This window comes from Phascolarctos cinereus, unplaced genomic scaffold (assembly GCF_003287225.1).
Source record: "Phascolarctos cinereus isolate Bilbo 61053 unplaced genomic scaffold, phaCin_HiC Scaffold_3;HRSCAF=262, whole genome shotgun sequence".
NCBI lineage: Eukaryota > Metazoa > Chordata > Mammalia > Diprotodontia > Phascolarctidae > Phascolarctos > Phascolarctos cinereus.
In genome coordinates, this window is record NW_027555736.1 from 118,071,851 (window position 1) to 118,097,430 (window position 25,580).

The 25,580-nt window shown below is 37.0% G+C and overlaps 1 protein-coding gene and 1 long non-coding RNA gene across 11 annotated transcripts in view; one reads left to right on the top strand and one right to left on the bottom strand.

Annotated features, from left to right (window-relative positions):
- The window catches only part of RASGRF1 (Ras protein specific guanine nucleotide releasing factor 1), a 206,792-nt gene extending 192,989 nt beyond the window's left edge, over positions 1–13,803 (top strand). Inside the window, exons 24-27 of the mRNA XM_020965608.2 lie at positions 1,669–1,748; positions 7,237–7,354; positions 8,498–8,566; positions 13,711–13,803. Of these exons, the coding sequence (XP_020821267.1) occupies positions 1,669–1,748; positions 7,237–7,354; positions 8,498–8,566; positions 13,711–13,803 (360 nt within the window). The remainder of the gene's footprint in view (positions 1–1,668; positions 1,749–7,236; positions 7,355–8,497; positions 8,567–13,710) is intronic.
- Positions 1–25,580, bottom strand: part of LOC110193675 (uncharacterized) — a 95,408-nt gene that overhangs the window by 27,045 nt on the left and 42,783 nt on the right. For 7 of the 10 annotated variants that reach the window (XR_013485290.1, XR_013485292.1, XR_013485287.1 and 4 more), the window contains 2 exons: positions 12,704–12,776; positions 10,748–10,973 (listed from right to left, as the gene is read on the bottom strand). This is a non-coding gene — a long non-coding RNA (uncharacterized LOC110193675). Of the gene's footprint in view, positions 1–10,747; positions 10,974–12,703; positions 12,777–20,829; positions 21,004–25,580 lie in introns of all 10 variants that reach the window. The other 3 variants (XR_013485288.1, XR_013485293.1, XR_013485289.1) reach the window with 1 other exon arrangement.

Below are 25,580 nucleotides of genomic sequence, written 5' to 3' on the forward strand. Positions count from 1 at the left end.
TATACCACCTCTATCCCTCTGACAAATTTAAAGGTACTAGATAACATTGTCCCTATTCCTTACTGTCCTAGGGCTATGCCTTATCATGGGACATTAAAGTTGGAAGGGAAGATAGTTTGAGTCCTAATGTGCTTAAGATCTTTTCCCATCTTTGGGAAACAGCTAAATGACATGGTCTCCTAATTCCTTCACCACTGAAGAACTATCATGAAGCTGCATTGATTTCCACTTAATTAGACCTTGAAATCAGATCGTAATTTCCTGTGGGAAGATTTTTCCAATAAAGACTTGGGTTAAATTTCAGTGTGCAGCCAACTGGAGCCAATGCCCTTGTGAGACACAAGAGAACCCACTGAAATTTCCCAAGCTGAAGAATGTTGCTGGATTACCATTTTGGTCATTACTTAGCATACAACTTTTCTGAAACCTGTAATTTGAGACCTGGAAGGGATCTTGGAGATCATCTCAACCTCCTCATTTTTCAGTTGAGGTGACTGAGATCCCAAAAGGCTCAGTGACCTAGGATCACAGGCTAAAGCTTGCCAGCCAGAAGGGAAGCTTAGAAGCCATGTACTTCAATAACCTTATTTTATAGATGAGGAAACTGAGACACAGAAAGATTAACTTGCAGGCCAAAGTCACCCAGCTAGCAGAATTGGGATTCAAAACCCACATTCTCTAAACTCCAAATCCAGTCCTCTTCCCATTACAATGTACTAAGATGACACAGGTAGTTAGCACCAGAGAAAGAACTCATTGCATGTCTCCTATTCACTGAACTACATGCCTTTGAAAGAATCACAGAATCTCAGAATGCTAAGAGATTGAAGGTTCTCAAGAGAATAGCTAATCCTAATCTCTCATTTTACAGCTGAGACAACTGTGTTCCAAAAGGGGAAGTGATTTCCTACTATGACAAACCTGAGACATGGTAGAAATGGACTCAAACCCAGGTCTTCTAACTCTCACCAGGCCTTCTGATTTCTGTTTGAAGAGTTAGGCACTTGTCATTTCTTTGGACCTAGTCTGTGGGGTTGGCCAGATTTGATTATTTGACGTATGACTGAAAGCATTGCATCAGAGTTCAGTTTTCTTTTCAAACCTCCTTCAAAATCTTTCCTTGGGCAATCATTTCAAGTACAGTCCTTTTCTTAACGTAACAATATTTGTATATTTACAGTATTTCAAAGGTAGAGAACTGTATAGAAGTGACTCATCTTTTAGGAGTAGTCATGGAAAAGACCATGTGAGGAGAAAAGGAATATATGGTAATAGGATAAGGAGACATAAAAATCAGCAGTTCTCTACAGATCTATTTAAATTAATCTCAGATTTAAAATACCAAGTTTATCAAAAACCATCTGAATCCCAGTGCTATGCAGCCTATTCCAAGAGCCAAATTTTAGCCCTACTCATACATATTCAATGCAACTTTCTTTTAGTGACATATTTATGTGTGTGTGCATGTAAAAGAAGACAGTTTGACAGGTTCTAAACATCTAAAAAGTTCTAAGATTAGATCATATTCTACCATGCAAACACACACAACAAAATGGTTTCTTTTTCCTCTACTTTAGCAAGGACATGAAGTTGAAGGAAGTGCAAAGCAACTTGTTTCCGACATTTTAAATGTGTTGTTTGCTAGTAAATGCTTCTAATTCCTTTTAGACAAAAGCTTTGATTGATAAACTCCAAAAACTTGTGTCATCAGAGGGCAGATTTAAGAATCTGAGAGAAGCTCTGAAAAAGTAAGTGTGTCATTTTGTGATTCTTACTTTTTAAAAAAAATCTTAAAGGCCATTGCAGACAAAACTTTTCCAAAAAAAAATTTTAAAATGAAAAGAAGTCTGCTTGCCATTATTTATGTTATAAGTATATTGGAAGCAAATGAATAACACTTCATCAAGAACATGACATTAAACCATGATAATTGTGGCCTAGGATTTGCTAAATAATATTTTTATTGTTCATTAAGGACACGATGGTCAGTTTGCAGTTATCACCACCTCTTTCCAGAAGAGGAGACAGAGGAACAAAAAGGGAAAGAGATCTACCTAAGGTCACACAACAAGCAAATGTAAGAGCTAGGATTAGAGCTCAGAAACACTGACGTGTTAAATTCATTAAGCACTTGTCTTAACATGGCCACTCAATTGACTGAAAGGGAAAAATGAGTAAAGCCTGTTATGTTTCTGAAGTTGGGTTTACTGGTATCCATGTTGGCACAAATGATTTTGACTTCATCTTAATTATCATGCCAAATGACAGACAGAGGACAAGGTAGCACTTTGTATATCTGCCATGTTTGGCATGTTACAATAAAACCAAGAAAGCACATCCAATGGTCACTGTGAAGAGGAAAAACAGAGTCTCCGTCAAATCTGTTAGAACTCCTAAAGAGACAGTCTGGTCATTGATTGTGTATTCTCATTATGACTGTATTAAACTCTGTCCCAAGTCAATGTGACATGCTGAATTTGTTATTTTCAGTGAGTGTTGCCTTCTCCACTCATCGATCAAGTGCTTTCTTTGGGTAATTCCATTTGGTCTCTGTATTGATTTCCATTTCCCATATAGTCACACTGTGTGTTACATAGTCACCTGTTGATTGAACAGCATTAGAACTGTGAATGCATTTCCTTAGACACCTGTGAGGCAATCCCATGCTCAGTGTCCCATCAGAGCACATTTGTACTGCCCACCCTGCCCTTCCATCTGAAAGCTCATTGGCCAAAACACTTGCTATGGTGTCCCCAGCAACATTTTTGTTTGCTCACCCTCAAGACCAAACATGGAGACCAGTCGATGCCTTTGGCCCTTTAATAACCAGGGGTACAGAGGTCAACTGAAAGAAGCACTGATGATTTCCTTTCCTGACTCCAAGAGCCTCCTCCTGTTCTTCTTGTGTCTTCCTGCTGTCCTTCAGTCCGTCTTTCACCAGCTCAATGTATCATTGGCTTGATCATCCCCACTTTTATGTCCTTTGGCAGATGTTCTATCCATCTGTGCTGTTAAATCTTCTCTTCAGTCATTGTCCCTGGGAGACATCACAATATTTTTTTTTCCCTTCTCCATGGGCCAGTGCTTTGCCTTGGGCTCTCACATTATTCATTCACAAACTTGTCTGTCTTGCAGAGAAGCCTCTTCACCCCAGCTTCATCAGCCTTTACCTCCTTTCCTGTTTATAGTATCCTTCCTTATTTGCATCCTCAGTTTCTCATTTTGTATCACAATGCCTAGCCTTGCTCGTTTCCCCTTTCTGGTTAAATTAGCAAGTATCTCTTTCCTGTTCTCTCCAGATCACCAAGGCATAGATTGTAACTTTTTTTTTCCTCTTCAGAAAGGGAATGTTTGGCTCTAGGCTTTTAATTTTCTTAGAAAGAAAATTCCAGAAGTCAAGTTCATTACAAAATCATAGTCTTAGCCTTGTGGTATGGATCTAACTAAAAGAAAATAATAACAATAGAACATTATACTAACAGCACTTTTCTCCTCAAGAATTTGTATTTTAATACATATTTTATCCTTTGCATGCATCAATACAAGGTAGGCCTGGGCAGATATCCCTGTCTTAAAGGAGGGGAGGGGAAGGGAGAAGAGGATATAGAGCACAGACAGATTAAGTGACTTGCATAATAGTCCATGGTTGAAGACTCCTGAAGAATCCAGGCTTCCTGACTCTTCATGGAGTGTTCTACCTACACTGTGCTGCCTAAACTTCTATTATGACTCTTTCTACCTGCAGTGGATAAGCACTACTTTATGAGTGAAATAAAAAAAAAATGCTGCCTTTAATGGAATAGTTAAGCATGAAAGTTTTAGAATGAGAAGAATAAATTCTCAGAACCAGATTGCAACCTAAAATTCAGTGATAATTTTTTTCCAAAATTTCTCATTTGTACCTATCCCAGAATGTCTAATACCCCAGACAGATTTACTTCTTTTGAATTCTCATGTCCTTTCATAGCATATGTTCTAAGAGTCGGTTTTAGGGCCAATATAGATTTTTTTTTTATTTATAATTTCTGAGAGATCCATCCTTTGCCTGACAGAAGAGGCCTTCCATGGTCATTCTCCCCAGTGACCAAATCCTTTCCAGAATATATCATAACTTTTATTTACTTCAATATTGATTTATATCCTTCCTGGCACACCTTCAAGGCACCAGTTTGTTGGTGATTTGTCTACTCCAGTTACTCCCAAGCACTCCAGCAACCCCTCAGCAGTCATATATGTGTTTCAGCATTTTTAATTGATTATGTATCTATTTTATTTGTTATTTATAATCACGTGTATCCTTGTATATGTTCTTCTCCTGTTTCACTAGTTATAATGTAACCTCCTGAAGACTGTTCTTCATTGTTTTGTAATACCTCACAGTCTCCAGCAGACAGTTTGGCATACAAGTGGAGCTCAAAATAGTTTGATGATGTAAGACACCTGGCGGATTTCTAGATCCATCCTATTACCACATCTGGATACTGTCCCCATAATAGAACAAACCAGCTCTCCCAAACATAAATCCAGCTGTTATCTTGCTTCTGATATACATGACCACATCATGCCCTTGATCCTGCTTCATGATTTTCAAACACTTAAGTGAATAGGGAACCCCATATGACCTTCAGAGAGATTCTACAACTCCTAATCATTCATATTCAGTCTGGACTCGTTTTACCTTCTGATCTTTTTTCTGTCTGAGAGTTCTGCGCAGCAAAGAAAAGAAATACTCTACTGTAATTTCAGGATTTATTATGACTGAGAAATGGGAAGTAAGGGGTGGTAATATAAGATCTTCAAGACACCATTGCTGTGACTCTTCAAAACCTCCCTCTAAGTATTACTGGGACAAAATTCTTCTCCAAGCATTTGTGTGTTTTGCTTACTTCTGTTTTGGAGCCACAAGCAGAGGTAGAGTGCTAATGAAGTAAGTGAGAGCATCTCACATTTACATAGCACTTGGAGGCTTTTGTTGTGATTTATATACAATGATTATAGAATTTTAGAGTGAAGAGAGACCTTAGAAATCATCTCGTCTGCCCTTGCATTTGAATGCACAGTATGGTGAAAAGAGCACTGATATGGAATAAGAGGATCTGGGTTAAAACCCTACTACTTACACACCTGTGTGACTTTGGGAAAATCACTTAATTTCTTTGGGCCTCGGTTTCCTTATCTGGAAGATAGGGGGAGTCAGACTAGATTACTTCCAAAGTCTTTTCCACTTGGAAATCCTATAATTCTCCTTCCCAGAAGAAGGAACTGAGTCCTAGAGACATGAAAGAACTTGCCCAAGGTCATACAGATAGAAGTAGGACAGGAAGCCAAGTTTCTTGGCTCCTCATCCAGTGAGCTTTCCACTCAATTACTACCTCCACTCCTGCCTGCCTCTCTCATGATGAGCCAGGAAATCTAGTTTCAAGTGGCTGTTGGCAAGCTATGCAATTGACAGGAAAATGCTTTTAATGAAAGGGTAAAGTTAGCAGGGGTAAGCTGGTAACGAGTCTAGACTGTATTATATGTAATTGTATGTGTGATGTTTCCATTGTACTTTGCTTCTTTTCAGTTTCTTTCCACAAGTGCTCCACACTGTGCTGAATGAATAGGATTCAAATCACTTTTTAAAACTGGAAAAGTGCCTCCTTCTTTCCATTAGCCTGTGTGTTTGCCTCTTTACTATCCCCTGGGGATCTTATTGTACATCCTAATTATTATTTTCTCTCCAACTGTCTGTGTCATGTTGTGCTTTGGCTGCCATTATGCTAAGCCTTGGTTTGTACACTAAGTTGACAAGAAGGATGCAGGGTGCTTGCAGGAGTTCTATTGAACGAACATTTAATGATATACTGGAAGTCTAAAAATAAACAAAGTTTACATCATCATCATAATAACGTTATATTCACCCAGGATAGACAGATAGATATGGATGATAGATAAACAGATGATACATGGATGATTGGTTGATAGATATAGATGATAAATAGATGAAACATAGATGATTGATAGATAGATAGAGATGATAAATAGAAGATACATTGGTAGATAGATAGAGCATTTGTTAATAGCCTACAATGTACCAGGCCATCAAAAAATCTCAAAAGTATTTGGTAATCCTCCCAACACTTCCTCTTAATATGGAAACAATAGTAATCCCTATTTTACAAAAGAAGGGGTCAATTTAAAAGACAGAAACATCATGTGACATGCTTCCACATTTTAGTAGCTTGGCAAATGCACCCACCTAAGTCCTAATCTATTAGCTTTTTGACCATCTGATAACAAGGAGATCCCAAGGAGCAAGCAGTTCCTAGTATGAATTCTATGAAGAGTTCAAAGGCAGCAAAAAGAAAAAATACACTATATACAACCCAGGTAAAGAGTACTGAGCTCTGAGGGTGTGGGGAAATGCTTAAAAAGCGACAAAAGACACCACCCCTACCACCAGTAATGGAATAGACAAAAAAATAAAAATATCTATTTCTATCAATACAAGTAACAAAATCATGCACATGACAGAATACACTTAGTCATATGTAAATAAATAGGAATGGAAGATTCCAAAGGCATTTTGGGAATGGAACATGGTTAGTCAGGTGAGGCTGGTCTGGAAGGATTTGGTTTTCTAAAAAGTGAGTTTTTGGTGGAGTTTTGATGAAGGGAAGGGAAATTTGAGTAGAAAAAGTGAGACGGTTAATGAGTAAGAAGCAAGAGGCAAAGAGGAAACAGAGAAGTGTTTGCTTACTAGGCCAGTAAAAACAGGTCTGGGTACAGTAGGAAACAATTTGAGATTAAAGAAAAGCAATTTCTAGAATGTCTTATAGGTCATGGTGATGTTATTACTTTGATTGAAAAGCCGGAGAAAATTGAAATTGCCAAATCCTAAGGGCCTTACTAACATCATCTAACTAACTCATCAACACAAAAGCCGATTATACAAGGAAGTTTATTCCTGTTTTACTGATAGGAAAACTGAGGCCTCTATGAAGAAAGAGATTTGCCTCAGGTTATTTATCAGGCAAATAAGGGCCAAACCCTAAATTTGAAGCATGACTGTATACACCAGAGTTTATATAAATTCTGATTCCTAAAAAAAAAAAAAACACAGGAGTAAACCTAATGACATTATTTTAAAAGAGAGAACACAAAAGTGCATGCAAGGCAGACATAGCCCCGGGAGGGTGTGTTCGTGTGCCTGTGTGTGTTAATGAAAAACTTTTTATACCATTTGTTTTGAAGTTGTGACCCACCTTGTGTTCCATATCTTGGAATGTACCTCACTGATTTGGCATTCATAGAAGAAGGAACACCCAATTATACAGAGGATGGCCTGGTAAACTTCTCCAAAATGAGAATGGTGAGTTTCTAATGTTATTTCTAAGGGAAGTAAAGAGCTGAAAGCTGGGGGAGTGGGGCAGATGTTGATTCTAGAAGTGGAATATACCTCCTGGCCTTTTGCAGAATGACATGCAGCTTACTGAGATGAACAATTCCCAACTGATCACCAGTGGAGGGAGAAGAAGAGTTGAGCTGCAGATGATTGATCACAGAGTCAGGAAAAAGATGGGCAAAGCCTTCTGAATCTATGGTCAATCACTATAGCTCAGCAAAAAACCATGGGTCCTCTACAAGTATGTCCCAGTTGCAGAAAGAAAACTTCACAAGCAAACTAAGAGTCATCAGCTATTCAAAATTGATCTCCATACAATTTTTTCAATATGACAAAAGCTATTTCATCACCTTTGGGAATAATCAGTTTTAATTTTATGAATTTAATAAGTCAGAAGGACAAAGTAGTGTTTATTATTCTGTAACTACCATCTTTAAAACCTATGAAAATATTCTATTCAATTCAACAAACATTTATTCAATAGCCTACTGTGTGCAAGGCACTATGGGGCTTAGCATAAGACAAAGATAAAATGAAAGTCTCTACCCTCAAAGAGCTTACATTATATTTAGAGAAAACAATATATGACTAGCTAAGTATGTGCAAAACACGAAGCAAATTCAAAGCAATTTGGACTGAGGGAGAAATACTTCTAACAACAAGGGAAGTCATCACATTCCCAAGTGTTTTTTGGGAATATAATACACTATCAATGTGCTATGAACATATACTTTATACAAATCAATTTTCAGATGAATAGCTGACACCTAGTATCTCCAAAATACACTGTAGCCATAGAATTCCATTTCAGGAATACTGAATATAACCAATATAATGTCCTATCAAGTTCATTAAAATGAAGTTTTTGCCTCTATACAGAGCATTATCATACTTATATAGCTTTAACAAGTGATGCATTTACCTCAGAAGCAAGCTACAAGTCCAAAGAACACCATTACCTGATATAATCTTCAAAGAAGTGAAATGAATTTCAAATACTTTGGTGTTATATAGGCTGACATCCAACTTAGCTGTTGAATTCTATTTTAATTTTTTTTTGCAATATACAGCAAAAGGTCTTTTTCAAAAATTCTTTTTATTGTTATACAGATATCCCATATTATCAGAGAGATTCGTCAATTTCAACAAACAGCTTACAAAATAGAACATCAAGCAAAGGTATGTTTTAATGATTTCCAGTTGAGGGGAAGGGAAGGGAGAAGTTGCTAACATGACATGGTGACTAGAAGGACAGCCTTGGATTCAAAAGAATTTGAATTCAACTCTTTCCCCCTAACAAGTACTATGTGATCATGAGCAAGTAATTAATCTTTCAGTGTCTCAGACAACTAAGACTGGAAGTTACAAGCGAAAATCTCACTTGGATTGGTGTTCTTATACTGATAAAATCACAGGTTAGGTGTATGTATGTATGTATGTATGTATGTATGTATACATATACATATTTCATATTTTTTTAATATATATTTATCTTTAAAGTTACACCTTAGTCAATAACTTCAGGGGTCAGTTGCCATACACAACAGTAAACTGTAACATCAATGAAAATAAGCTATAAAAATAAATCCTGGCCCAAACTCAAATAACATTAGGCCTTCAAAAAAATGAAAACCTTACCTGACAGGAAACCAACCCATAGGAACATTCTAAAATGGTTTTTTTAATTTGATTTTTTCTGTGTTCTACTTTTATGAGAAATGAACAGGTGACAAGGAAAAAGTTTAATAGGTTTTACTCAAAAGTACAATTTCTACAGTCAGTGCTAATTCAGCCTTTCCAACAAAATGATATCCCAAGTCAATTTAATTCACTTCCAAAAGCATGTATTAAGCCAGGTGTCATGCTACAACACTGGAAATGCAAATATGAAAAGAAAATGGGTCCTAGCCTCAAGTTTACGTTGTAGTGCACGGATGCAATTTATAGAGATAAGTAAATATACAAAACACACAAATTAACTACAAAATAATATTGGGCCAGGGGAGGAGTAGGTGGAGATTCATAACTGGGGCAATGAGGAAAGGCCTTTTGTGAGAGGTGGCATTTAAGCACAGTCTTGACCCAGAAGCCCTGCAAGTTGCTAAATTACCTTAGATTAAATTATCTTCCATACACTCTCCTTACATAAGTAGAAAGTGCATTAATTCATCTTGGAAAGGTTTTGAACAGTAAGGGTTGAAACAAAAAGTGTTTTCCAATTCAGCTTCAGTTCAAAAGTTCAATCAACAGATCATTCCAAGGCTCACAGTTATTCAAGATATACCATATCTATTTTTTCCTTTGGCTTCCCTATTTATCTGGGTTTTCATATAAATTTGTGTTAATGGGTGAACTCCAATTATATTTTTTGCTCTGGGATGGTGCCTATGCAATTAGAGTATTGTCTATTTTATTACTAATGTGTCCACTAGGGAAGAATAATTAACAAATTAATTCATTAAGTTCATTTTTGCATTTTAAAATAAATCATGAACATTTATTAGCTTAAATAATCAAATCAAATTAAAAATAAACAAATCATAATTGGGTTACATATAATGCAGTATGCTAAACACTAAGAACCTATATTACATTAGTAGATATTCATATACAACAATGTGAGTTGAACCTAAGCTCTTGCTTAGAGAATTTCAACATATCTGTGAAACTTCAAACACATTGTCCTCTACTCACAGCCAATAATGGATTTAATTTAAAAAAGAAGAAGAAAGAAGAAGAAGAAGAAGAAGAAGAAGAAGAAAGAAGAAAAGCTAATAAAGTCAACACTCAGATCTGATCATTGAAATCACTAACTGCCTCTAATATGGTTATATAGCTCTCTAATTCCTGGAGTGTTTAAGATTTCAATGGTTATTCGGTGGAGAATCACCATAATTCTGATCTGGCTTACCCAATAATGGAAAGGGTTATCTTCTCACTACCCATAAAAGGTTCACCTGCATTTCTGCTAGATTTTGCTTCTCTTAAGAACTCTTGTATGAATACTTTAATTGCATAGACTTTTTGATTTTTTTAAATAATTGGATGAATTTAAGTTGTCATGGCTTGATGGCATCTCAGCATGCCTAAAATGTAGCACATGCCCTGTGGTGATTATTCCAAATCCCTACTTCCAGGGGTTCATTAGAAGGGTGAGCTTGCCAAAGTGTTTCCTCTAAAGGATTATTAGTCAATATAAATTAGTCAGTAGACTTAATTAGCCCTTTAGAAAGAAATATTTACTAAGGTGCCATAATAATAACAGTAATAACAAACATCTCCCAAAATGTGCCACACTTAGCAACCAGGACATAGAGTTCCAGGGTGAAGTGGGCATGACACATGTGGCAAAGGGCTTACCTACAACTGGAAGTTCATTTCTTCAATTAGTGGGATCCTCATGAAGTTCCCCTTAGCCATGCTGTAGCTGTCTTCTGGGCCCCTGGCAGAGTTTTAAAGCTGCCTTTCTTCAGCATATCTGGTTTGTCCTTGGCTCCTGAAAGTTTGTCCTTGGCCCACTGCCACCAATCACCGCTATTTCTGGGACACTCCCAGGATGATGATGACAGGTCCAAATCTTCCAACCCTATGAAATTAATAAAGTCATCTTCTAGTCAAGTGATTCCCTCTCAGAGTATTGACCAGACTGCTCTTTGCTCTAGCCTGACAGATGCTTAAATGCATCTGAATTGGCTTGCTATTTTATAAAAAATTCACAGGGTAATGATCAAATTTTCTCAGCATTATTCCATTTCATACAATGGACTTCTTTAAGTTAATCTAACACCTTTGATTAATTGATTGATTTATTTATTCAAGAGAGTGATTGTCATCTGGTTAAGGTGATTACTTTTGGAGATGTTGTGTGATGTGATTAATTGATTCAGTCAAGAAGTCTGGGTGACTGCCACACTTACATTAGAAATTGGTAAAAATTTTTGCAATCATTAGCTAATGTTTCTAAAAACTCATGGATAGTAAAAGTCCCTGAAGACTGAAAAGAGGCAAATATAAAACCAATATTTTTAAAAGACAATGAATAAGACCTATTTATAGACCAATTTATCATTGTATTTGAATTAAAAGAAACTTTTTTGTTTTCAAAAGATTACCACAAGATTTGGTGGGTCCCATTTTTTATTCCTTCCTATCTTTCCTTTGCCCATTTTCCAACCATCACAGGGACTGGTACTTCAAAATTTCCCATGTCCCTAGGCTCTGTGAGCAACAGCTCACATATCTAACAGAACTGACTAAACCTTTCATAGGATCATAACATTTTAGAGCTATAAGAGACCTTAAGGATCATTGAATCAAAAAGCCCTCATTTTCAGGTGAGGGCAAGATAATTTTTTTTGGTTAAAAAGAAAAGTTGTGTGTGAGCCATACAGTTAATGGCAGAACCAGAACTAGAATCCAGGACATTTTGCAACACACCAGATTACCAGCTTCAAATTACTATTAGTTCCTAAAATTTATCATCAGGCACTGGCTTATTCATCTAGGGCTTGTTATATTGGCATTTGAGTACCTCCCACGCTTTTTCCCATCCTATCACCATCAACCATTCACCACATCTGCTAGTAGAAGAGATGGTGATTGAAGATTATTGCTGGACTAGTCAGAATTCTTAATAAAAGTGCCTAAAAGAAACAAGTTTCTGAATATCTAATGGATAGAACTGTGAGTTCTTCTAGGAAGGTTTTGATTCCTTAGGGCTGGCTCCTTAGTGAAGTCCAAGTAAGATGTCTCCATCTTTGAACATTTCTATCCCTCTCTAAAGCCAGGGATCTGATTTATAGTCAGAGAAAGGTCTCCTCTGCCCTTCTTAAAGTTTTATACAACTTGTGTTCTAAGCACACATGCGCACACACACACACACACACACACACACACACACACACGCACACACACGCACACATCACATAATTGCTAAATACAGATGTGCTTACAAGCTGGAATTGGAGGTGGGCTCTTTAACCTTAAATGGTAGAACTGTGTTTTTCCTCATTTCCATTGAAAAATAGAACTAGTTGTATTCCAAATCCTCTCTGTTTTTTAAATATCTCTGCATGCAAATGTTGGTCATCTGGAACTCCTGATGCCATGGGAGAGACAATATGGTGGGGGGAAAGAGCACCCAAGCATTCAAACAAGACCCCTCTGGGACTTTCTTGACACAAGTGCCACTCTTGCCAATGCACTCTCTAAGACTGTGGGAAGATATTAAGATAACAGTCATGTGGGGAGGCTTCTGCTCTAAGGACTAAAGGAGAGTTTATATAGGATTTTATTTATCAAATCATTACTGCTCACCTGGCAGACAAGCTCCATTTGCCCAAGAGTCAATTTGGCTAGGCCCCACCTCTTCATGTTTAGCAGAGAATCACTGAAAGGAAAGGGTTCCATTAGCAAACAGTCAACAAGCATTTAATAACAATAATAGCTAACATTTATGTAGAGTTTACTATGTGGCAGACAAGGTGCTAAGCATTTTGCAATTATTATCTTATTTGATCCTCACAACAACCCTGGAAGGTAGGTACTATTATTATCCCCATTTTACAATTAAAGAAAGTAGGGGAGGGAAGGAAGGAAGGAAGGAAGGAAGGAAGGAAGGAAGGAAGGAAGGAAGGAAGGAAGGAAGGAAGGAAGGAAGGAAGGAAGGAAGGAAGGAAGGAAGGAAGGAAGGAAGGAAGGAAGGAAAAAAGGAAGGAAGGAAGGAAGGAAGAAGGAAGGAAGGAAGGAAGGAAGGAAGGAAGGAAGGAAGGAAGGAAGGAAGGAAGGAAGGAAATCTGAGGCCTATGAGATAAGATGATTGAGGAGTTCTTGGAATGGTTTATGGATCAAGAACTCCATTCCTCAGTCTCCAGAGCTAATCCCATTATGTCACAAAGAAATTTACCTCAAGAAAAAGCAGCCTTTCAGATTACTTAGAAACTTTTCTTTAAAGAAAAATGTCATGGAGGAACTAACATCTTAAACTTCCTAATCCATTTAAAATATACAGATTTCAGAAGTACCACCCAAATGTCCCTTTACATCCTAATCCTCCTGTAATTAAACTTACTTTTCTTTAAGCAACAGCATTTAAACTCTAAATCGTAGGATCTGAAGACAGTTTTTTCAAATCCTGTGTCTTATCCATTTTACTGTTTTCCTATTTTGATTACTGGTATTGTAACTATATTGTCTCCTACTGAGTTGTTTTTTTCACAGAAAATATGTAGTATTTCTGCTATATTGTGGATTTTAATAGGCTTTTGTGGGCTGGCCTGCAAACCTAACCACCCAGTTAGAGGATTGCCATTTCATTTTTTCAGGTAACACAATATTTACTGGACCAATCTTTTGTAATGGATGAAGAAAGTCTCTATGAATCCTCTCTACGAATAGAACCCAAATTACCAACCTGAAGAGCAGACCAGGGAACTGCAGCTAAAGTGTATACATTCTATATGATAATGTACATACTTGTTTTGTTTCTCTTGGATACCCTAGATTTTCTTCTCAGTATGTGCTTCTCAAATGAAATAAAATCATTATTGTTCTTAGATTATTATAGTAGGACTGGAATACAAATTTCTGCATTGTTTAAGATTCCACAACCCAACACTGTTTCCTGCAGTGCCTATTTCTTTTGAACGCCTGTATTATTCTGTTCTTTTATTCTTATGCTTCCTCCTCAAAAGAGGAAAAATGAACCAATGTATAAGAAGCCCTACGCACCAATAATTGCTTCCTTTTTCCCCAGCCCAGATCCCTGTGGTTCTGATGGGTTAGCAATTCAGGCGCTTACCAGCATATTTTACATAGTTGTTATAAAGGGGAAAATACATGTATACATATATACACGCCTTTTGAAGTCAAGTCATTTTAATAAATATATTCCTGCTGGCAGTGATGTAATTTCAAAAGCAAACTTCTGCAAAAAAAAAACTGTTATAAAGAATCTCATCACTAAATAATCTTGATGGAACAGAGTAGTATAAGCTAGAATTCATCATACTTTAAGAAGACCGCTATCTCATCTGATGCCATATCACTCATTGTTCTATTAATATATGATAGCATGAATCACAGTTTAAATAAACTGAATGAGGTTTCTATACCTTTGTGAGGAAAATTACCATTGGTGTAACTTAAACAATCCATGACTTTTGTAGATTGCTGCCCAGAGTTCATTTATAGTAGGGAACACACACACACACACAAAAATGTAACTTTTAATATTTCAGCTACATAACAATCATTACAGGCTTATGTTGAGATGCTATAAAACTGTATACCTTGTGATAATCAGTATCATAATGTAGAATTAGAGAAACAATTACCAAGTGTTTTTATTGCATATACTGTAATCCTGTCTAAATATCTTCTAGCAGGAATATAGTAATGTAGTGCTTATTCTGTGAATACTACCATGTATTTTTTACATTGTACAGTATATAAAACACAGTTTAATTTCAAAGTGGCAGGCATGTTCCACTAAAACAAACAGAAGACTTTTGCTGTAAGCAATACCTAGTGGTATGAGAATTCTATTTCAAGTCCTAAAATATTTCAACTTACAGCTTGTTTGGAAAAAAGCAAAATTTCCATTTTTGTAAAAATATATGTTTCCTGATTACCTCTTGCTAATAAATCTATTCTATCTCAGGGTGAACAATGAGTTTAGACATGTTTATCCTGGACTTTTTCTTTCCCATTCAGTTCAACTCAATCTTTCTTTAATACCTTCTATGAGCCTGGCGATGTGCAAGGTACTGTGAGGTACACCAAGCATAGGACACTGTTCCTTTCCTGAAAGAGTTCTCAGTCTTGCTGGGGAAATGAGTCATACACAAATAATAAATAATTAAATAAATAAATAAAAGGGCAGTAGTGATGTGCATCTGCTGTAAGCCAGAGTAGTTGACACCTTATTTTGCTAAGTGTTAGCTACCCTCCTAAAAGATACTGGCAGCTAAACAGAGAAGAGGAGTCAGGCTAGCTTATAAGTAGTCCTCCTTGGAACTTAGGCAAATGAACACAGAAAACAGACAATCTGGCAACCAAATTAGGAGCCCAAAGTACTATTAGCGTACCAAGAGCCCAGGAAATATGGACACCAAGACAACTGTTGCAATGACCTGTAAAGTATTTTTTTCATTCATTCATTCAATAAATATTTGTTGAAAGCATACTACAAGCAAGGTGCTGTCCCAGGTGCCCAGGGGGTCAAGAGAGGTACAAAGAAGAACACACTTTCCATACCCTCATTGAACACTCACAACAGCAGAGGAGATAAGACATTTATACAAACAAATTTAATTAAAGGAAGCCTGTGATAAGATCCAGCTATATGACAGTCAGTCAATAAACAAACATTTATTAGGTGCTTACTATGTGACATACTGTGCTAAGCACTGGTGATGCAAAGAAAGAAGAAAAAAACAATCCCTGCCTTCAAGAAGCATACATTCTATTGGGAGGGACAACATGTATACACACAGTAGACAAAGGAATATCAAGCTTTTCTGACTAAGGTGATCAGCAATTATATCTAATACAAGCTGATCTCCCTGCTAAAGAAGGTAAAAGGACTTCTTTTTCAATTCTCTTTGCTATAGCTTATTAGAAAGTATTAATGGTCTTGAAATAGGTTAGAAGGAATCATCCAGGAAGGAAGCCAGAAAGAAAAAGACTCAAAGGGAAGAGAAGGAAATTACTGTCGAATAGCATTAACAAAAATAATGCATTCAGACCATAGTATGAGATAACCTAGCAATATTCCTCCCTGGTCAGGACACATCTAAAGTATTTGTGTCCAATTCTGGCCACTATACTTTAAAAGAAATATTGACTGACTAGTGGGTATCCAGAAAACAGTGACCAAAAATAATGCGGGGTCTAAAAATTATAAAATATAAGGAACAGTTGAACCAAATGGTTTAGCCTGGAGAAGAGAAATCTAAGGGGAGATATGATGCTATCTTCAAATATTTAGAGCAATGTGGACATAGAAGATGAAGCATATTTTGTTCTTTGTTGCTCCAAAGAAATAGGATCAGTGGCAGAAAGTTACATAAAGGCAGATTTAGGTTCACTATAAATATCCTTTGACTAAAAGTCAGTCCCTAATAGATAAGTGATCAAATTATATGAACCAAGAACTTTCAAAAGAATTGCAAACCATCAATAATCATATAAAATTGCTCCAAAAACCTAATAAGGGAAATGAAAATTAAAACAATTCTGATGTTTCACCTGTCACCCATCAAATTGGCAGTTGATTAAAAAGAAAGAAAAATAGTCAATGTTGGAGGGGCAGTGGGAAGATAGGCACACTACCTAGTTGTTGGTGGAGTTATGAATTGGTCCAACAGGTCTGGAAAACAATTTGGAATTATGCAAGAAAGTTACTAAACTGTTCATATCTTTTTGACCCAGCAATATCACTTTTGGACATGTATTCTCAAGGAGGTCATTGATAAAATGGTCCCATCTAAATATTTATGCTTTGTTACTAGCAAAAAAGAAAAACTATAAACAATGTGGATAACCACCACTTTGGGAATACTTGTAGAAACTGTGCTAATATAACATGTGCGGGATGTGGGAGTATAGTGAAATATTATTGTGTCACAAGAAAGAAGAATTCAGAAAAACATGAGACTTGTATGAAGTGATTTAGAGAAAAGAAATTGGAACTAGGAAAACAATTTACCCAATGACTACAATAATGTAAATGAAAACAACACTAATAGGTGGCTGGACTCAGATTAAATTCAGTTATTATTGGTTCCAGAGAATAGATGATGTAACATGCCTTCCTCCTCTTGGTAGAGTGTGAGGAGACTATGAATGTCAGATGTTGCAAACCCTGACAGAGTGGTCACTATGTCAGTGTTTTTTTTTTAACATTTTCTTTGTTACAAGGGAACATTTCATTGTGTGTATATGTGAAGGGAGGGCTGTACTGGAAAATGATTGTGGTGTAAAAACTAAAAATAAAAACAAAAACAAAAGATATCAATAAAACTTTAAATAAAAAAAGAAGAATGTCCTACTAATTAGAGATGTCCAGAAACATAGGCCAAGCTACCTTATGAAGTAGTGAGCTCTCTAGTCACTGAAAGGAAGCAGAGGTTGGTTGACCATCTGTCATGGGTGCTATGCCAGGGATTCTTGTATTGAGTAATTAGACTAGAAAATCTCTCAGGTCCCAACCAAAAAGATCAGCAGAATACTTTGTTTTATAGAATAAATCATATCTAAACATACTTTAAATGCTGGACATTTAAATGTTAAATGCTAATCGTTACAATGTTTTACCATTTGAATGTTCACCTGTGCGCGAGTCTCAGGGCTAATTTTAGGGGCTAAAAACACTAGGCCCAGGCTACCAGTGTTGTATCAGGACTTTGGAGGGGAAAGTGTCCTACATACTTATTTTTGGAATGTGGGAGGAGCCTTTTTGTCAACCCAACTCAGAAGTGAGAGACTAAAAATCTTTCTCTCTTAGGGTAGTATAAGACTTCCCTCTATCTCTATATTTCAGAAAGTAATCACTGGTAATTTGATTAATCCTGCACAGCTACCCCAAGGAGAATCACAGTGGATTGAGAGTCAGTGACAGAGATGCCAAAATGTGTTTCCAAGCTCTGAACCTATGAGAATCACTAATATAAAATAAGAGATGTACCATCCAAGTGAAAGAATGAGAACATCAGACTGAAAAATTACTGAGTCAATATGAAATTAAGAGAGAGACTTACTTTAAAGGTACAAGGAAATGTGTTCCTGACCGCTGAAAACTTCTTATTGTGAGGTTTAGGGCTATAAGAACCATGGTACAAGAGAAGACTTTTTAAAAACAGACATCCAAAGCTGTGTTTTTAAGCTGTGGACATGGACAGAGATTTTGGAGCTGGAAAGCTAACTCCCTGGGAAAAGGAATAAGTTCTGGGAGTTAAGGAAAACTTCAAGAGGTATGAGTTGCAAGCTTAATGAATCAGGATGGTGGAAAAAACCACAGATCTGAAACTATAATAAGGAACAGCAACCAGAAATATCTGCTGAGAAATACCAGATGTCTGAGGTTTAGGGAAAGCAACATTATGCAACCAGAGAACACCAATGCAGACAAGAAACCTCTGGCTACATTCTGCTGGAACTATCCCAAGGCATTATTGTTCCCTTTAACTAGTGAATTGCAGTGTTCATGCTTTGAGCCTTGTGAACCTCTAGGCTTATAAGGGGTGACAATGAATATACCTCCAGGTTGAAGGGGACTGGGGCAAAATAAATATTAGATACTGAAATCCTCAAATTATCTGGAAGAGCACAAATAGCCAAGAAAGCAGAAGGCCTCTCAGGTATAATTGAACCTTTTGAATCAGCTCATTCAAGTCTTCCCAGGTTTCTCTGAAACTATCTGCTTCATAAACCCTATTATCACAATAGTATTCCATCACATTCATATACATAACTTGTTCAACCATTCCCTAACTGGTGAGTACCTAAGTTTCTAAATTCTTCTGGAGACTGATCTTTCTTATGTAAGATATCTGTGAAGATTGTAGATTTGTGATTGGAAAGGAGTCAAGCTTCTCATGAACCACATCCAAAATGACGAAAGAGACTCTTTAAAAATTGCTAAAAAAAAAAAATTAGAAAATTTAAAGTCACCAAAAAAAGCAAATCATAGAATAGCTCTGATGTTTCAACATATCTACGATGTCATCAATGTGGACCATTATTCCAATAGTAGACATGAGTGGTATCACACTCAAATAGAAACAGGGACCACTAAACCAAACATAAGGATACCTGAATGTCACATATTGATTTACTTTAAAATGCAATCTCATCTACACTGTATTTTTATTTATTTTGTTAAATATTTCCCAATTACATTTTAATGTGGTTTAGGCTTCACTTGGGAGACAAGTCAGTGGGCTGTGTGTTTCTATAACTCCCGTGTAGATCACAACCCATTCACCCTTTGTAATTCTATGTGATTCTTGTTCATGTTCTTCCACAAACCTTCCACCAGGAGTTTATCCAACATACTGAGGACCTTTCTCCAGGTTTCTCAACATTACATGAGTACCAGTACATCATATAGTCTATCCCTTTCCTGTTATCCCTTCTTTTCACTCTTCTATACAACGTATCCATCTCATTTTCTGATCATACATTTCTTTGAAAACATCTTTTCCACTAAATCTTATTTGCAATTCTTTGTTGGCAATGCAGTGCAGCATACATATATTCATGATGCAACTTTTCATTGCCCTTTTAATGAGTCATAATTTTTATTCTTCTGATACAATTTGTTTTTAATTATAAACTAAGAGAAACATGGGCAAGGCACCAGAAAACATGCATACCAAATATGAGCAGAAGCAATATCCAGAGACACAACTCACAATTTTTCCATTTGAGGCAAATGGTACTAAATAGTCCCTCAAATCCGTTTTACTAGATAAATTCAAGTGGAGACAGGATATCTTGCAACAGCATGAAGGTGCTCCTGGGGAGACTGTAGAAGCAAGGTAAAGGAAACAGGGAAGTGTGGGACCACCCAGGAATGTGATGGAATGGAAGGGAACATGGCACCTGTTTCTACTATGTGCTATGTCCATACTTAAAACGTACTGCCTGAAGGGCTCCAAGTACTATGTTACCCTCTATATTTCAGCACCCTGGGACAAAGCCCTTATTGTCTTGCTCTTCTTACAATTCTGATTGCATCAGAAACAATGCAAGAAGTCCTGAGTTATAGTTTCAATTGGATAATAATTACACTCAAAGGATTAAAACATGAATTTCTGCAGAGGTTTTTTTTTTTATCAAAAAAGAAATTGAGCTAAGAACTGCATGCACCTGCAAAATTCCAGAAAGAATTAAAGAAACAAATTAAATCCAGGGAGGAAACAATGGGGAAAACAGCATAGAAAAACACAATAGGTACAAGCAAAAATAGGATTAATGCAGTGCTGGAGGAAATGGCAGATAATGCTCAGATAATAACTCAACTTGAAAAAAGATTTGTAAGCAATGAAGATGAATATAATAGATTTGGAAGTCAGAACAAAGAGAGGAAATGTCAGAATTATTATGTTCCAGAAAACTTTTTTTTTAATTTTTAGGCAATTGGGGTTAAGTGACTTGCCCAGGATCACACAGCTAGTAAGTGTGAAGTGTTTGCTCCGAGGCCAGATTTGAACTCAGATCCTCCTGACTTCAGGTCCGGTGCTCTATCCACTGTGCCACTTAGCTGCCCCCAGAAAACATTTTTTGAAAGAATATAAATTTTTTTTTAATTTCAAGAACACTTCCAAGAACTTTGAAAAAGAAAAAAAAAGTCATAATATGCAAACAAAAATATTCTGCAGCACTCCAACAATAAAGAACTTAAAGCCAAGCACATTGCCATCCTACTTTTAACTCACCATTTCCTCTAGGAAACCTTCTTTGTTCCCTTTCAGTCACTAATGATCCTTATCCTCTTAGGCCTCAACTTGATTGGTATCTTTCTTATGCTCTTCTCATGTATTTATAGCAAGTGCTAGGATATTTGCCCCGTCCAGTCCATTTATGCTCTGAGTAATTGGAGAAAATATAGCCTGTCAGAGAGAGGGGAAGAGACAAGGAGAGAATTAGAAGAGAAAGGGAGATAAAGAGGAAGAGACAGAGAGAAGGAAAGAGAGAAAAAGACAGAGACAGACAGAGCCTGAAAGACAGAAATAAAGTCAGAGAGACCGAGACAGAGATTGAAAAATGTAATGGAACAAAGGCTCCTTCCACTGTTTCCCACGCTCAACATTTGAGCAATAGGAAAACAGGGAGAACTGAACCAAGGCAGGACTGTACTATTTGGTACAGGACTGTTCAAAGGAGTCTTCAAACTCAGAACTCTAAGTGATTCTGGAGATTAGAGAATTACACGATATCAGAGTTTGAAGGAGCCTTAGGAGCCATCTAATTCAATCCATACCTGAATCCCTTCTCTACTGCTTACCCTAAAAATGGTCATCCAGCCTTTGCTTGAATACCCCTTCACTAAGAGGGAGCCCATGCCCACACCAGGTACCCCAAAAAGGTATCCTCTGCCTTTTGGATAGATCAAGCTGTTAGGAAGTTTGGATACATCTCTGGAACTAATGGTTGCTCGTTCTAGGATTTCTGTCTTGTTTTCTTCTTTTTAATAAAAGTTTCTCTGTAAAGTTGTGAACTTCATGCTTGCAAGATAGGAGTTGATCTCAATATACTAAGGGACAAAATGTATACATTTTCCCAGGTTCTCTGGGAATATAGGCTATGAATCAAGAGACTGGGAAAAGCCCCAAAGTGTACCTGGGTCCTTTATGTCATATTTTTTATACTTTAGCTGTTTGTGTATATGTCATATTTCTTTACTAGACTGTAAACTCCATAAGAACTGGCACTATGTCTTATCTAATCTTTGTATATCCTCCAGAATTTAACACACTATTCTGCACATAGTAGATGAATAATAAATGTTTGTTGGAGTTTATTGCTGAGATTGACATTTCTTTTCAAAGATCACATTTCCATGCTAGATATTAACTGAATCAACACATGAATAGTAGTTTTGAACACATATAAAGATATGGTCACACCAAAAATCCAAGGGCAGTCCATTAGCACTATGAATGTTAGAGACCTAGAAACACTTGTCCTATCCCTGCTCTCCTGGAACCATCTTAGCAAAGCACTACGAAATCAGAACCACCTAGATATTCTCCAACATAAGTAACAGAACTAGGATTAGCTGTCTCATATTTTGAAAAGAATATCGGTTCTAATTCATAGGGTTGTTTGACGCAAAGTGCCATTAGCTAGTATGCTATGATGTTTGAAATAAATATATGTATTTGTAAAGTTGAACTTAAACTTAGATGAGACAGTTGAATCAAACATTTTGCTGACACAACAAATCAAAATTACTAGTAAGAGTTGTGATTAAAAATAAGAGGAATTCCACCAAAGTTGGGGTTCATTACCTTCATTGCTGATCAATCCTTTTACCACAACCCAAAGCTTAAAGGGTTAGGTGTCCTCTTTAGTTTATAGCCTTAGAATCACAGTCTCTCATTTTTTTCTGTATCCTTTCCTCAAACATGAGTAAAGGTAGTGCATTAGAGTGGAAAGAGCATTGGAATTAAGTCAGGAAAACTTTAGGTTCATTTCCCTCCTCTAACATTCATTAGCTTTGTGACCAGAAGCAATTTACCTCTCTGAAACTCAGTTCCTAATCTGTGAAACAGGAATGATAATATATAAACTGGTTAAAGAGAGGCCAATTAGGAGTTTAAAATTACAGACTTCAGAAGTATGATTTTCCCTCTTAGTTCAGGAGCAGAATATGAGGCAGGATGTACAATGAATCTTAGATTTAGAGCTGGAAGGGATCTTATGGCCATTAAGTCCAATCCCTTCATGAGGAAACTGAAGTACAATCTCTTGGAACTGACAGATTTCTCTCCTTACAAAGACAAAGCAGGTAAGGGTCTTTCCCCAGTGGGATAAAGGGAGTGTGACATTCCTGCCTCATGAAAAAGGATAAAGTTTAAGATTCTGAGTCGTAAGCCAAAAAAGATAGGAGAGAGGATACTTCTCCTCTTATGGAGGACAGGCATCAAACAAACTGAGAACTCCAACTAAAGCCAAAACCTGGAAGCAGAAAACTCCACAAGAAACTCCATAACCATGTGCCCCATGCAGCAAAACCTACAGTGACAGGAAAACCAATGGAGCAATTCCTAGAACAACGGCACGCCCACTGAAGTATGCATAATATATGATACCGCTAGGGAGCAGGCCTGGCAGAAGCAGAATGACAAATCAGAAGACATTGACAGCCTTGCAGTGATGTAGGTCTCCAAGAAAATCTTTATCAGGCTTAAATTTCTCTGAGAGTCCCTCAAAATCTTACCTAATGAGTCTTCACTGATGTGTTTCCTTTTTCTATCCAGATAAAGGACACAATTAGACCAAAGTGCTATGATAGACATTTATCGAAATATCACAGTAAGAAAAGTAGCAATATAATATTTCCTTCACAATCTGGCTCAAGAATATACACGCTATCATTGAGAAGAGTTGATGTACCTAGGAAACATGCAGGCAAGGACACACATGGGGAACATACATGGCCCAGGGCATACACATCAAGTGACCAGTCACACCCGTGATAACACACAGTCACTGGTATCTTCCAATGATATTGTGCTGCTGGGCTTGCTCCCCATTCGCCCTTTGTAACCTATCATCTCTTCTAGTCATGTGGTCTCTGATCAGTGGTCCTTCTCCAGTTGTCTCATGGTGGGTTACTAGGGCTTGCTTGAGTAGCTACATGGTCAACAAATGGTTTATTAAGCAGCACCTACACTTTCCAAGGCATTGTGCTAATCAGTAGAGATACAAAGGCAAAAACAGAATAGCCTCTGTCCTCAAGAAGCTTATTGTTCTACTGGAAGGAATGCAACAGGAAATCAAAAGAGGATAGTACAAAGGATAATTGGATAGTCAGAGAGCAATCACAGGCAAAGGGATCAAGGAAGTATTCTCAGATTAACCTTAATAGAAAACATGCAGAAAACAGAAGGGAGTGCTTTTAGGATCTGGAGAGGGGGAGATAGCCTGTGCACATAAATGTATTGTAGCAGGAGATGGACTATTTTTTTTCAATAAAGAACTAATAATAGATTTTGGTTTGAAAGTAGAGTTCATGAAAGAGAATAAAATTAAATAAGATTGGAAGGATACGTGGAAGTCAGAAAAGTGAGGGCTTTCAATTCCAAACTAGGAGTTTGCATTTTAACCTCTAAGTCAATGATGCCAAACTCAAATAAATACAGGGACCACTAAACAGTACATACAGATCCCTGCAGGTTTCATATTGATTTAGAAATTACATATTAATATGTTTTGTTGTATTTTTATTTATTTTGTTAAATATTTCTCAATTACATTTTTCTATGGTTCAGGCACTCTCAAGAGTATCACGGGCTGCATGCAGCCTGTGGGGGCTGTATATTTGACATCTATGCTTTAGGTGATGGGGAGTCACTGAAGGCTTTTGAAGAGAGGAGTAATATGGTAAGACTTTTACTTTAGGAAGTTGAAACTGTGAGAAAGATGATGAATTGAAGAAGTAAGAAGCTGAAAGTAGGAGGAAACCAACTAAGAGGCCAATGACAATATTTCAATAAAGAGGTTATGTAGACATGAGATAGGATATGTGGGTGAGGAGTTGGTATATAAAATATAATGAAGGTAGAATTGGCAAGATTTGGCAATTGATTGGCTACGGGAATTGAGAGAAATGAACTTCATGGATGTCTCTGAGATTACCAACTTTAGATGAGTGGAAGTATGGTGATATCCTCCGCAGAAAAAGGTAAGTTTGAAGGAGAGAGAGGCTTTGGGGGGAATTAACAAATTACATTATGGACATGAGTTTGTGGTGCTTATGGCACCATACAAGAGGAGATTTCAATAGTCAGTTGATGATTCATGACTGAATAAATGAAAGAAAAAATGAAATGGCATTTATTAAACACTATGTGCTAAGTTCTGGGATACAAATTTTAAAAGCAAGACAAGTCTGTGCTCTCAAAGACCTTATATTCTAAACTGACTGGAGTTCAACTTTGTATCTCCACTCACTACCCACCTCCAACCCAGGGCTTTGCATATATTAGTTACTTATTAGTTACACTTATCGATGCCAATTGAATCTTCTTGCAAATTTTAGAGAGTATTTTGTTACTTTGTGATTTCTCATGTTACATTTAATAAAAAATTTTGTTTCCTTGAATAGAGGAAGGAGTGCTTTGCTACTGTAGGAATGCAGATCAAAGATTCACAGTTCTGCCTTTTCCCTAGTTGGGAGGAGGAGAGGGAAAAGAGTATAAAAGGATTTAAAGAAGTACAAAAGACAATTTGATCTGAGGGAATATCCCTGGGCTGGCTGTATAAGGCTGTGGGGCTGGCTCACAATGGAGCTAAAATGTCTCTGAGACTGAGCTGTTTTCCAAAACAGTTATCACTCCTCTGGAAAGAAAAAAAAAAAAATCAAACAGCAGCTGCAGTTCAGCAAAGAACCAGAAGATGGTGCAGCACAGTAACGAAAGCTATCCAGGAGATGACTTCATCAGTTTCATGGCGAAGAAGT